We start from the raw sequence: 15,098 nt of genomic DNA, 5'->3' as shown, positions 1-15,098 counted from the left end.
CAGTAATACATCTGCTTCCGCTCATGCAAATAAGTATCTTTGTTACCATCAGCAGATAGTCAGATTCATCACGTCGAACCCAACATCAGGTGGGCAAGAATTTTCATGTTCAATTGCTACTATGAATGACCACCTAAAGGGACCACAGCTCTTAAACAGATGTTAATCAAACAAATGTTTTGCCAGTATGTAACTAACTGGTTTCTTTCATGGCTTCTGACACTAGATTTCACTGTGAACCATAACAGTCTCAACAGCTGGAATATATATTTTTCTGTGCCGCCTGTCTGCAGTATGATGGAAGCACTTATTCTGTAGTAAATGGAAGAGCAAGATCTTACCAGCTTCACTCTTTCCAGGATCCTCTGACACAGCTATTTCTCTCTAGGTACTTATCTAGGTTCCTAGCATAGCATCTGAGCAGCTCACAAGCAGTGATGGATTTTCTCCTTGCAACACCCCAGTGAGGTAGGGAAGTATTAACTCCAATTTACAGATAGGGCACTGAGGCACAGGATAGATTAAGTGACTTGCCCAAGGTCTGAAAGAAGGTCTGAAGCAGAACCGGGAGTTGAAACCCAGGTCTTTTCAATATAGTCCAGTGCCCTACCCATTACATCACTTTCCCAACCTGGGCCAAAGTTACAAAGGTTTATTCCCCATCACAACACAGGGATCATTATGGGCTGACTCCAGTGGTTGTTGGTACATCCTTGACCCTTGCCTTTTTAAAATCACTTTGAAAGGAAAGGAAATCATTCAAAAGGAAAGCATGATATCAAAGCAAAAGTAAAAATATCCTGAAGGGAACCAATGCAGTCACTTTGTCTCTGTTCAGAGTTGTCGTAACAGAGGTTCCTGTCAAATCCTTGGTTGTTATTTCTGAATGTACAAATGTCGTATGTTACACCACCAGCTACTGGGCAGCACTGGGGTTTACCCTTTTTTTGCACTGTTTCACAATGGGTGAAATTCACCTCTTTGCTGACAGACAGCAATAGGCCTTGTTCCACTTAAAGTCCTATTTTGAGGTCTCTCTCTGTCTTTTAGGGCTAGTCTACACTTGAAATGGTACAGTGGCACAGCTGCACCAGTATAAACACTACCTACACCAATGGGCGGGGTTCTTCTGTCAATGTAGGGAATCCACTTCCCTGAGAAGTGGTAGCCAGATTGATGGAAGAATTCTTCCATCAGCCATGTGCTCTCCATGGTGGAGGTAGGTAAGGTCTGCTTAACTATGCCACTCAGAGCAGTGGGTTTTTGACATCCCTGAGCAATGTAAGTAAACCAGCTTAATTTCTAGTGCAGACCAGGTCTCAGATAGTCATATGGCCCCCCATTACCACAGTATCTGAGCACCTCATAATCTTTAATGTGTTTATCCTCACCACACCCTTGTGAGGTGGGGCAGTGCTATTAATCCCATTTTACAGATGGGGGCTAAGGCACAGAGTAAGATTAAGTGACTTACCACAGGTCACACAGGAAGTCTGTGGCAAAGCACAGACTTGAACCCAGGCCTCCAAAGCACTAAGCTAGTGACCTTGCCACTGAACTAGTTTTCCTCTTCAAAAATTAAGTAGTGCCTGGCTCATTGCACAAGAGTGAAGTTTAACCCTTTGTGTCACAAGAGCCCTTCCTTCCATTCCTCATAGACTCATAGACTCTAGGACTGGAAGGGACCTCGAGAGGTCGTCGAGTCCAGTCCCCTGCCCTCATGGCAGGACCAAATACTGTCTAGACCATCCCTAATAGACGTTTATCTAACCTATTCTTAAATATCTCCAGAGACGGAGATTCCACAACTTCCCTAGGCAATTTATTCCAGTGTTTAACTACCCTGACAGTTAGGAACTTTTTCCTAATGTCCAACCTAAATCTCCCTTGCTGCAGTTTAAGCCCATTGCTTCTTGTTCTATCATTGGAGGCTAAGGTCAACAAGTTTTCTCGCTCCTCCTGATGACACCCTTTTAGATACCTGAAAACTGCTATCATGTCCCCTCTCAGTCTTCTCTTTTCCAAACTAAACAAACCCAATTCCTTCAGCCTTCCTTCATAGGTCATGTTCTCAAGACCTTTAATCATTCTTGTTGCTCTTCTCTGGACCCTCTTCAATTTCTCCACATCTTTCTTGAAATGCGGTGCCCAGAACTGGACACAATACTCCAGTTGAGGCCTAACCAGCGCAGAGTAAAGCGGAAGAATGACTTCTCGTGTCTTGTTTACAACACACCTGTTAATGCATCCCAGAATCACGTTTGTTTTTTTTGCAACAGTATCACACTGTTGACTCATATTAAGCTTGTGGTCTACTATGACCCCTAGATCTCTTTCTGCCATACTCCTTCCTAGACAGTCTCTTCCTATTCTGTATGTGTGAAACTGATTGTTCCTTCCTAAGTGGAGCACTTTGCATTTATCTTTATTGAACTTCATCCTGTTTACCTCAGACCATTTCTCCAATTTGTCCAGATCATTTTGAATTTTGACCCTGTCCTCCAAAGCAGTTGCAATACCTCCCAGTTTGGTATCGTCCGCAAACTTAATAAGCGTACTTTCTATGCCAACATCTAAATTATTGATGAAGATATTGAACAGAGCCAGTCCCAAAACAGACTCCTGCGGAACCCCACTTGTTATACCTTTCCAGCAGGATTGGGAGCCATTAATAACTACTCTCTGAGTACGGTTATCCAGCCAGTTATGCACCCACCTTATAGTAGCCCCATCTAAATTGTACTTTCCTAGTTTATCTATAAGAATATCATGCGAGACCGTATCAAATGCCTTACTAAAGTCTAGGTATATCACATCCACCGTTTCTCCCTTATCCACAAGGCTTGTTATCCTATCAAAGAATGCTATCAGATTAGTTTGACACAATTTGTTCTTTACAAATCCATGCTGGCTATTCCTTATCACCTTACCACCTTCCAAGTGTTTGCTGGCTATTCCCTATCACCTTACCACTTTCCAAGTGTTTACCACCTTCTAAGTTTTTGTTTGTTGTTCTGGAACAATTACTGAAGAATACTCTAGTCTTTCTATATATACTGCTCTGCTCTGAGACTCTTGCATAAATGGTCATGGAAATAAATATGGAGAGAGAAAGGAACAGACAATGAGAGAGGGAGAGAATGTCTCCAGGAGGCCTGCTCACCTGTAAACAAAAATCACTAGTTTAAAGGGAGTTTGGCATAATTTATGGGGTAGGAATGTACCTCGCTCTTGAATGCATGTGTTAATTACACAGCAGGGTATTGAAGAGAAAGCTGAAAGGGACAGGTTGGATGGTCTGTGCTATCATTTCAACATGCTATAAGAACAGAGTAATCGCTATTAGGTAAAGGAACAATTTAATCACCAGGTCCAGGATTCTGTCTCCAACACAGCCAATGCCAGATGCTGCAAAGGAAAGTAGAACACCCCTGTAGTAGGACTATTTGTGTAATACTAGATAATTGTTCCCAGTGGGTGATCAGTTTGTGCCCTGATGCTTGAGGACTGATAAACCCTTTTCATTTTGATCGTAGCTCATGTATCTGCAGATGCTATTCCTATTCATGAGCAGTTCTAATTTGGAAGCATCCTTGTAAGAAAGGGGAGGAGTCACAAAACAGAAAAGCACAAGCAACAATAAACCAGTGCAACAATCCATGAGCAAAACCATAAGATAGGAGTTGGAGAGGGTAATAACCTATGAATTTTGGACCCATGTCTGGGTTTAGATTCTCAATTCCCAATAATGTTCAGCAGGGTCTAAATGCAGGAGTTTGACTTGGGCCCATCCCTACTCTAGAGAAACCCAACAGCCAAAGTAATATAAAAGTATCACTTACACAGTAACATACAACAGGAGAGATGAATACTACATGCTTTTCAGAAACCTGCTAGACATGCAGGCGCATGCAAAATACAAGCTAAACCAACCTGGTCTCCCAGCTTTTTGCCCCTTCCCTGAACTAAATATTATTGCATAAATAGGACATATTTTTCCATTGGCTAGTCAAAACAGCATTTCTTTAGGAAGGACAATGCTTTGGTGTATTTGCATGGAGTCCATTTCAAGAATTATGAAAGCCCAAAAGTGTCTCCCCTGCCAGCACAGATCCTCTTCGTTAATATTTGCTTACGTGCTTTAAGGGTTGATAGTTCTTTTGCACAGTAAATCTATGCCTACCTTAATCGCCTTAGCTCTGCTGATCAGCCCGTCTTGCTGAGCACTTCCAATGAGCAGATCCACCGTCCTAAGTCGAGAACGCTGCAGGGCTGCAGCTAGAGGTTCCCGAAGGTAGACGCCATCAACCACTGGGCCCCAGTACTGAAATGGCCCACTTATGGCTAGGAGCTGTGTTGAAAGGGAATGGAGAAAAGTACAGTACAATCATGATCAGGATTTTCAGAAGTGTTCAGCATTAGCTTGACTCTGCGGCCATTGAAGTCAATGGTAAAACTCCCATTACATAGGAAAAGTGCTCTCCTAGAGACCAAGGGATTGGTAAAGAGATACAGGGTTTTCCGGTGGTGAGCAGCTGGACTGGACTAGGAAGGACTTTGCGTCATTCCCATCTGACCACGGCTTGTTTGTCTGTATGTCTGAAATGATGAATTAAGCTGATGGCCTCATAATGGGTAAGTGTTCACGTAACACAGTGCAAAATCACAACTGGAAGGAACGAGTGCCCTTGCTGATAGCCTCAGCAGAGGAGCCAAGAGCTAAACAGGCAAAAAGAATAAACGACTCCGTTGTTCCTAAGGCTGTTACTTCTAGTTTAGGGGTGAGCAGGACCGGCTCCAGGTGTTTGGCCGCCCCAAGCAGCCAAAAAAAAAAAAAAGGCCGTGATCGCGATCTGCGGCAATTCAGCCAGAGGTCCTTCGCTCTGAACAGGAGTGAGGGACCCTCTGCCGAATTGTCGCCGAATACCTGAAAGTGCCACCCCGCTCTGGAGTTGCGGCCCCAAGCACCTGCTTGGTAAACTGGTGCCTGGAGCCGGCCCTGGGGGTGAGGCCCAATACTATGATGTGATTGAGAAACTTGTATTGCTGATGCCTCTTCTTTACCTGGGTGTGAAGGACTCCACACTCCAGGACTGTCAGCATGGCATCTTTCATAAGCATTACATTTTGTTAAGTTAAATGCAAAGCACAGTCATCTTTCCACACTGCCTTTTCTGCAGAGAACTCTCATGGAAACCAGGGGTCTGATTCCCTTTCACACTTAGGCCAGGCATTCCCCACCTTGACAGTGATCATTGAAACTCACTTCTGGACATGTTTACACTGCCAAAGCAATGCAAAGGAGCCTTAGTTTAACTGAGAATCAGGCCACAAGGAGCAATGGGCCAAAGCCTCAGTTGGTGGATATCAGGGTAACTCCACTGAAGTCAATGTCAATTTATGCCAGCTAAGGATCTGTCCCAACATTTTAAAAAAAAATTTCCTGCAAGTTGCCGTACATGAAGCCTACATTTCAGTTATAATACAAAAGTCACATATATTGCTATGGCTCACCTTAGTCTGTGCATCGTTGAGAACATTGGCAGGCAACTGGCGGAGGCAGGATACAATTTCCTCACTGCTGGACAAAGGGCATCCAAGTTCATTAGCCAGAACTGCCACTTGGTCCTGAGCTTTCTTCTCACTAATCACCGACACCGGGGAAAAAGCAGACCCTCCCTAGAAGAGAAAACAGACACTGAGTCAACTGATCCTGTCAACATGTGCTTCCCTGTTGCATGACAAGAAGATGATGGGGAAAAAATTTTGCTCAGACACTGACTGGAAAATGGACTTTGCAGGAACTGCAGCATGGTCTAGTGATTAAAGCAAAGGATGGGTTGAGAGCAGGGTTGGGTGCTAGTCCCAATTCTACCACAGTTTTTTTTTGTGAGGCCTTGGGCAAGTCACTTAATTTCTTTGTGCTTCAGTTCCCGCATCTGTAAAATGGGGACAACAATCCACCTCATGGCATTTTGAAACCTTTAGCTGGAAAGTGGTATATATTATTGCTGTGGTCTCACAAATCTCAGAGTTAGCGCAGTTTAAACAATGGCTACTACTTTCATTGAGCTAATGTCACTTATTAATTACCACTGTTATTCCTTATTTGTGCTACACAAGCAACCAAAGGATGCAAACCAAGATCAGTGCTCCCTTGTGCTAGGCACTGTGCAAACACCCAGGTGGCCAGGAGCCTCCACAAAGATCTTACAGTCTAACTATCACACCCTGTGCCCCTCTTATATCTGTAAGCATTGGAATTCCAACCATAGTAGGGGAGCGGGATCTGGATTCTTCACTAGTGATGATGACGCATGAGCAGGAAAGAAGCTGGCTTTGACTTTCAAAACTCAAGGTGAGTTTGCAGGACTAACAATTGTGAGGATGGGGAATCTCCCTTGTACTTTAAAGCTTGATGTGGAAGTTTTTGAGATATCGAGACTATAGAACATTACAGCATTCTTCATAGTAGGATTAATATTTAAATTATGAGCCAAAGCCACAGAGCCCAGCCGAGAACTCAGGAGTTCCTGGCTTCCACTCCCATGTTCAGACCACTTCCCCAGACCTGTCACAGCTGGGGTCGTGTTTGGAAAAGAGCTCACTGGGAAAGGATGTCATAAAGTCGTTGAGTAACCACAAAAGCCACTTATTCAAAATACAGGTATGTTAGCATAGCCTGATAGCATCTGACCTACAACATCAGGGCTGGAATAAGCAGTGACACGGTTAAAAATGAGTCAGTTCTAATTTCCAAACATTTAGATCAGTTTACTATAATAATTGTTCAGATGCACTTCCGTCTTAAAAAAAAAAACCCAGAGAAGCTGATTGCCTGTGCTGATTAGCTTTTTTCAATATAAAACAAGTTAAATACAAAACTATACACCCAGCAAAACACAAAAACAGACGCAAAGAAAAAAGTAAATGTATTTTTAATATTTAGTCTCTGAGAAGCCAGGCATAGCAGTTAAAAACATCCACATCCATTTCATTGCTTCTAGCAAGCATATCCATTGACTGTAGTAGTGAAGCATTCTGTCTGATTCCTGAAGTATACAGTTTCCAAATATAATCAGAAAGGGACTATTGTTCAGATGCTGAGACAGTTCTACCAGCTCACCACTTGGATAGCTCCCAAAGATCCATTATTACTATACTCAATGATATTTCTCTTTTGTTAAGTTTAAAGAAAAAACTTCAAGGATCTAGAAAGACACGATAGTTATTTATTCATTAGTTTAGTGGTAGACTACAGGAGGGCTGGAGATAAGCAAAGAAAATGTCGAAATATCAAGAGTGCAGCTTTTCCGGTGCTGAAGAAGTTACCATAGAAAGGGATCTATGAGCTGAAACAGGCCAGGGGGAGTAAAGAGGCATGGATTATATTCCCAGTTGTGCCACTGATCTGCCAGGTGTTTTTAGACAAATAATTTCATGTGTAATAATCCCAGCCTTGCATGGATATTGTGAGGATAATGAGAAAATAAGAACGGCCATGCTGGGTCAGACCAAAGGTCCATCCAGCCCAGTATCCGTCTGCTGATGGCAGCCAATGCCAAGTGCCCCAGAGGGAGTGAACCTAACAGGCAATGATCAAGTGATCTCTCTCCTGCCATCCAAAGCGCTTTGAGATCAGTGGAGGAAAGGTACCAAATAGGCCAGATTCTCTAGCTTGCTGCATTGCCTGAGTGGGGCAAAGGGGGAAGAGACAGTTCAGAACTTCCCTGACTGAGAAACATGTGCTTTTGGAGGAGTCCTTAGCAAGGGTAGAACCAACATAATAGGGTTCTATGCCCCCTTCACAGGGGATATGATAGAGCTGAGGAGAGGCATCATGGGGGTGGGGAGGATGAATATCACACTTCAGCTATTCCCAAGTAACAGATGGTCCTTTAGGGACAGTTGCCAGCAAGTGCAAGTTAGAGCAGTCCCCTGGTTCCTCTAGCTGAAGCAGAGAATCAGGCAACTACCTAAGAGCAGTTGAGAGTCTGGCCTTATGACTGCATAGTACTATTATCACTTAAAATTGGTGCCACTTCTGCCTGCCCCGGGGAGTGGAGGATGTGCTCAACATTCACGGATGGCACCCTCTGTGATGTTGGACAAGTTATATAACCTCTCCGAGCCTCAATTTCCCAGTCTGGGAAATTGGGCTGATGTCAAATAGCTCTTTACAAAGGTGGGTGTTTCGATGGAGGGGGCTGAATAAAGAGATATAGACTATAATTATTAATGATTTGACTGACAGCCAGGGTGTAGTTTTGGTGCACCATGTCTAGTTCACTGTTTAATGCACTCCAGGATTTTGTTTTGAAGCAGTTCAAGGAATAGGAGTGACTACTTTTTCCAAGCAAGCTATTCCCATGAAGGAACCTCAGTTAATCAAGACTATTGTGTCCCTCTGGCATGTTGCTGTGGTGTGGATTCCATTGTATTAGATGTGCAACACAGACTAACTGTGGAACAGAAGCCTTCATGCGGACCTCCTGCATTTGTACTTGTTCGTGTGTGTTACATATAGTAACAGGCTGAACTACAACCCACACCACCACAACTTCTCTCCTTCCCCCTTCCTCTTGTGCATGAGTATCCCGTGATCTTAGAGAGACAAAGTGAGAGGTAATATCTTTTATTGGTGAGAAAGACAAGCTTTGGAGCTCTTCTTCACGTTTGGGAAAGGTATTACGAGTGTCAGAGCTAAACACAATATAGAACAGATAGAATATGCTTACTTATGCTAAACTAAGGAAGTGAAGTGGCCTGCTATCACTGATTTTAAGACCATGATTTTTAGTGTCTAGTGAAGTTTTGAATTTAATAAAGACACTGGATTTATGGCTTATTATAACAATCTGTAACCCACTAGCACCCCCCACACCTCCTCCTCTTTTTTGTCCTGTGACTACAGGGGCCACTTTACCTTGAATGAGCCCTTAAAATATGTGCTAACTACTTATGCTAAACGATCTGTTTGACCTTGTGTTTAGCTGAGGGACTCTTAGCCCTGGTCTACACTACAGAATTACTTTGGTGTAATGTCATCGCTCAGGTGTGTGAATAATCCACACTCCTCAGCAACATAGTTAACCAGACCGAAGCTCTGGTGTAATTAAGCCAACGGGAGAACTCTCTTCTCTTGGCTTAGAGCATTTTCACCAGAAGCACTGCAGCTGCACAGATGCAAGTTTTTAGTGTAGACAAGCTCATAATACCTTTCCCCAGACCAGAAGAAGAGCTCTGCATAGCTTGAAAGTTTGTCTCTCTCGCCAGCAGAAGTTAGTCCAATAAACGGTATTACCTCACTAACCTTGTCTCTCTACTCCCTGGTATCGATACAGCTGTAACGCCACCACAGCATATGGCTTTCTAGGTTCCCACCTTTACTGCATTTTCATACAGCTATTTTCAGACTGACAAATTTTTAAGAAAGACTGGAATGAAAACAATTAACTGAGAAAGCATCTGACCAGAATCCTCCTCTTGGGTAAATCATCAGAACCCCCTTGACTTCATTGTCTTAATAAGGGCTGAGTTTGCTCTTGCTCCTACAGGAGCCCAAACCTTTGTTTGTTCCCAGAGCTCAGGCAATAGCCGTGTTATGACTGTTTAACAGGGTTATTGTGGTAGCGCTTAGAGGCCAGTAAGAATAGGGCCCTGTTATGCTAAGCACTGTACAAATCAGAGTAGCAAACAGTCCTTACTAGCTTCTAAATTAGCTGTGGTCCAGCACAGCACTTGTGTGTATGTTCAGTATGAAGAATGAGAATAGTCCCATTGACTTCAAAGCCCAGACTAAATTTCTGTTCTGGATTGGGGCTATATGAGCAGCAGCATTATGTCGGGTATTGGGTCAAGATGTGTGACATGTTCGCAGTGAGATCAGAAATGACACACAACTCACCACTGACTTGAAACTCAGTTCACAAACCTTCTCTGAGAACCTGGTCCAGTTTTGAAAGACCTGGGCCACTACATGGCTTGGCATGAAAATACTACCTCTCCCCCAGCCTCTGTCTTGCCTATTTGCATTGTAACTCTTTAGGGTCAGGGACCACCTACTACTTTATGTTTGTACAGCCCCTAGCACAACGGGGCCCCTGAGGCACTACTGTAATAAACAGAATTATTGATCATCATCGCATGAAATCCAGGGAAAGCCAGACAAGCAAACCCATACATGGCCTGAGCCTGTATAGATTAACTCAGCTTCTCCCTTGGACTGCAGAACTACTCATTCGAGTTTTCAGAGGAATCCCTGAATCTCTAGGAGCAGGGCTCTCCATGGGCCAACAGGAACCAGTGGCCGCTGCACAGCAGAACAGAGCAGTAGCAAGAAAATCCCTTGCATTCCCTCCTGATCTCTGGGTATTTACATGCTCTGGGAGTGGGATCTCCAGCTTCTTCCATGGGGAAAACCCTTGGTCTCCCCATCACAGCCAAACACAAAAGTTCATAGCCAACTCCGCAAGCTGAAACTCCCAAAAGGTTATTCCTGCAGAGGGAAGAATGAGGGCCAGACCCTCAGCAGGGGAAAACTGGCATCACTCCAGTATATACTAGCTGAGCCCAAACCGCAAAATTCATATGAAGATCCAAGCTTCCCAGACATTTGAGGGGATTGCAAAGGTCAGAACCCTTTCAGGGGGTTTCCTCTGGAACCCATGTCTAGCAGCGATCTCTTTTCTCTTCCTTTAACAGCAACAGTTTTGCAGCAGGCTCAGTAACAGAGTCTGTTCTGCGGTTTTCCATGGTAGTGACCATTTCCTCAATATGCCTTTTTTTGATAACATTTGTATTCAGGAAGTACGTCTTGCCCTTTGGCTTTAAACCTAATCTAGGATCCAATACTATGCCTCGTGGTTAATCACTCTCTTTTTTGGAGTAATACAGTAATATTTAAAAGTGATAGTATTATTATCCCTGTTGGAGTGCTCCTGCTGAAATTTGTTTGAAGGTTGAGTTAGGCTTCGTGGTGGGGAGATTCCTATTAACAAAACAGTTAGGCAAGCAAAATTCAAATTCACAAACAAAATTTGTTTCCTCATCATTTCCTCAGCCGCAGCCGCAGACCTCAGGAGCAAATGTGAGAGCAGAAGCTGGAGACTACCCACACAGGCAGCTTCAACTTTGAGCCAATAATTCTCATATTTAACAGAAATATACTATACACACCAACACAGGCCTATGATTTAAAGAGAGACGCATGCGAAAAACAAACATATGGAGGGTCCTGCTTTTCTCTTAATCACATTCACCATAGAAAACACTGTCTGTATGATTATTAATAATAACCAGGGATAAATTGGACATGAGCTTAAAAAGAGAGACCCTGTTTAGAGAGATGCAGAAACACTGAATGAATTGTTCACTCACGCTGGCTGAAATTCTCAATATTGCCAATTCCAAATATTCAAACATTGTGAGTCAGGCACCAAAAGATCATGAGATTGGCTTAAAAATAATAAATTTGAGGTTCTTTTATTTGCCTTCTAATTTTCAAGTCTTTTTCTGGGCACACATGGGGGCTAGAAAGTTACTTTTAAATGAAAGCTGAGATTCCCACATAATCATATGATTCCAGGAGCTGAGACTTTAAGAAAAAAAAAGTCTCACATATCATGTAACTTACACCAAAATCACGAGAATTAGCAATACTGCCCTGTGCAGAAGGTCAATATGAGACCAATTCACCATATAAATCCCACTCAAAATTGGGGTTAGGTGGAATTTAAGTCACATACAGTTCTTGCTCTGGCTATTTGCCCTGGGGTGGCTCACCATGACCTATGGAAAGTCATTTGACCTCTTTGTCAGCCCGTTTGAAAAAATAAGAACAAATATTACCTCTCTGAAAATGAATTGCTGCATTCGAGTGAAGCAATCCACTCTTAACCATGTCATTGCACCCTCCAGGCCAGCCCCATTTACAGGAATAGCAGGAAGCATTACACTGAACATTGTGCAATTGTACAAAAGGTAATGAATGGCCGTTCAATGACAAGATGGTATTATGCTAGCCACCTTAGTATTATTGTGCAGGGACACTGCAGGCTGTGTGCCTCATCTACACCTGGAACTGGCAACTTCCTCAGAATGCAAACAACCGCACCTCTCTTCATTCACATGGACTCTAAAAACTCACATCTGAAAAGTCTTTCAGTGCTGAACCACCAGCGAGCTATAGCCAAAAATCTGCACTGAAAATGGCTTTTACCACCTGCACTGCACAAGAAACTGTGCTCTCAGGGAGCAATATTCCTCCATCACTGTCGTCCTCACATCCTCTCATGCACCATGGTCTCTTTGCTCTTTTCTTGTACTTTTGGACTAACTATAAATCCTTCTTGGGCTACCTTCTGCCCTGAGATACTCACATTGCCACTGAAGTTAATGGAGTTACTCTGGACAAGCATGATGGAGCAGAAGCCAATTTAAGCTGTCTTGAGCTCTGCCTGAAAGTGCACCATGCACGTGAATGAAGATCTAACAACATCAACAATAATAGGAATACCAAGGGGCAAGACTGGGATCTGTCTAACAAATACTCCAGTGCTCAAGCTAATGAGATGGTCCATGCTTGCATTTGGCCAATGTCAAATATAAAGCTGTATTTATGGCTGTTATGGTTAATAGTAATGCCCACAGAGTGCTAGATGTTATACAAAGAAGCAAGAAGGCTCAGCCTATGAGTCATGAAGCTCACAAGCACACATAAGTGAGGGGAAGTGGTACAGCATGTAAGTAGAGCAGTGAAAGGGCATTTGGCCATGCCCTGAGAAAAGAATGTTAAGGTCATCCGCATTCCCAGCACAGCAGAAGAGGGTCTTCAAGAGGGACTTAAATGGGGGAAGGGTCTACTGGATGAGCTCAGGAAGATCACATCAAATATAGGGGGCTGCAGTGAAGGTGGCACAGAGGTGATCAAGAAAGACGCTAATGAACAGACGAGACAGAGTTGGCGGATGGGCGGGACGATGTTGGGGAAATATGGTGGGTCAGAGCTAGAGATGGTTTTGCTGCACAAACATCTGCCTGTGAATGCTCAGATTTCTGAAAATGGAAAAAAAAAGGCTGTTTTTTCCATCAATTCTGACATTTTGCAGGTGGGAAGGTTTTTTTTCTTTTTTTATTTCCTGCACAGCTCTCGACAGATGCCATTTTACTAGTAACACAGGAGATTCTGCAAAGCACAGTGTTCCTGTATCTCAAATGACTCACTTGCTGCTGGCCTGATGGTTACTGTATCAAGCCAGTAAGTTCCAGTAAGAGGATATGAATGCCTTTAACATAATTTACAAGCCCCCCCAACCCAGAATTCAACGGCAAAACTCATTGATTTAGAAGGGAGCACAGCCATGCCCATATCAAATCTCATTGTTCACCATATTTTTCAATACGTGATTAGCCTAAAGTACTAGTATTACCCATTGTACAGATGCAAGATGGCTGCTGTAGTTGCATAGGTGCAGTGCAGAATCCAAGAGCCCAATCTTCGCAATCAAAAGAGTGTATATGGAGAGTAGGGATTCTCATTTAACTCCCTCCAGCAAGAATTGATCTACTTCTCTTTAAGCATGTTACCCTTGTAATCTGTCTTGTTTTGGATTGGACTAGGCCCTGTTTTGACAAGGACAGGTGTGTTTCAATCCAGCTTTGTGAATGCCATCTGTTGCTCAGTGCCATATTCCTTACACAATCAGCTTCCCTGGCCCTCTCCAATAGAAAAATGCTCGTTTCATGTTCAGAGTCCTCGTCAGCCTTCAAACTGCTACACTCGGCGCTAGATTCTGACTAACTCAGTGCAAATATACACGGGGGAGGAGCGATGAGCATAGCTCCTCACAGTTGTATCCCCGCACACACTCGCAGGCCTTGCACTTCCTGGGCACAAGAACTGCACCAGGCTTGGGCTGCTGTTAGAAATGGAGTAGAAGGGTGACCAGATCAGATATGGAGTCTGATACAGAACCTGACCTGGGCTCCTCCAACGATCTGAGAGACATGGTGCTTCAGTCTAGAAAATTCTAGCAGGAGAGGAGCACCGTCTGCAGTAGAACTGTGCCTTCCAGAAACAGTCAGATCCTACAGTCAGGCTTTAACTGGCAGCGATAATCTTGCAATGCTAAGGGAGCAATGGTTACTGTCAAACCCTCTCTCTAAGAGCACTAGATGTGAGAGCTCACCCTTGGAAACCCACTTCCATTCCAAACCTCCCAATCCTTCACCCTCTGTTCAAGGTAACAAACACTAGCACAGCACATAAAAATAAGGAAACTCTCCTCTAATTACTATGGTTCACAGTTTTGGCACAACCTGCTACCAGGGGAATTTAACCATTCTTTCTTGGTTGCAGTAAGTTCTATTGAACAGCTTCTACGGCTGTTGAGCTTTTCGATTTCATTAAGTGTCATGGCTCAACAATTAAATTCTAACCTGCAGCAATTTTAAGGCCGAAACATTACTCAACAGCTAAACTCTAGTATGGTTTTTTTAATCCTGCCATATGACATTATCATTTCAGAACACATGCCGGTCATGAAAACAATGGGTATATCAAGTTACCTTAAATAACCCACAGACTTTTATGTACAAGCCTCTTTCATGAGTTCACTGAGTGATCTTGAGCAGGTCATTTGATAGCTCCATGCCTCAGTTTCTCCCTCTGAGATACAGGCATAATACTGAGCACAACAGATATGTTCTGAGGTTTAGTTAATTACTTGGTATAATGCAGACAGATGTTGAAATGAGAAGATGCTCTATATACAGGCTTTTGATCAACATTGTTTGTGTGTTGTCGTCTGCTCAAAAACATTTAATGTTTTGCAATAGGAGTGGGCTAGTATTTGGACCAAAAGGCTGAGACTAAAGGAGGGTCTTGGGATATAGTCTGGCTGGAGCGAGACTCAGCCTCAGATCTTGGGCAAAGTTTTGTGTTTCAGTCTGCCGAGCTGTGGATCTAGAAAAGGCAGGACCTTACAGAAAACAAGCTATAGGCTTTGGAGGTTGAACTGTATTGGATAAAAGCATTAAGAAAACAAGAACAGCACTTGATGTATAACTAGCATAAAATACAGGTTATTTTGCTCATT

The 15,098-nt window shown here is 43.3% G+C and overlaps 1 protein-coding gene and 1 long non-coding RNA gene across 3 annotated transcripts in view; one reads left to right on the top strand and one right to left on the bottom strand.

Moving 5' to 3' along the window:
• TG (thyroglobulin) overlaps positions 1 to 15,098 on the bottom strand; it is a 211,619-nt gene that overhangs the window by 36,329 nt on the left and 160,192 nt on the right. For both annotated transcript variants that reach the window (XM_030553857.1, XM_030553858.1), the window contains exons 42-43: positions 5,515 to 5,679; positions 4,184 to 4,351 (exon numbers count right to left, since the gene is read on the bottom strand). In XM_030553857.1, coding sequence (XP_030409717.1) covers positions 4,184 to 4,351; positions 5,515 to 5,679 — 333 coding nt within the window. The remainder of the gene's footprint in view (positions 1 to 4,183; positions 4,352 to 5,514; positions 5,680 to 15,098) is intronic.
• On the top strand, positions 1,155 to 8,996 carry LOC115647124. Its single transcript, XR_003999215.1, has 3 exons — positions 1,155 to 1,164; positions 4,445 to 4,450; positions 8,915 to 8,996. It is a non-coding gene; the product is annotated as an uncharacterized LOC115647124 (long non-coding RNA).

This window comes from Gopherus evgoodei, chromosome 2 (genome assembly GCF_007399415.2).
Source record: "Gopherus evgoodei ecotype Sinaloan lineage chromosome 2, rGopEvg1_v1.p, whole genome shotgun sequence".
Taxonomy (NCBI): domain Eukaryota; kingdom Metazoa; phylum Chordata; order Testudines; family Testudinidae; genus Gopherus; species Gopherus evgoodei.
Note: the sequence above shows the minus strand (reverse complement) of the source record. Positions and strands in the feature narration are given on the sequence as shown.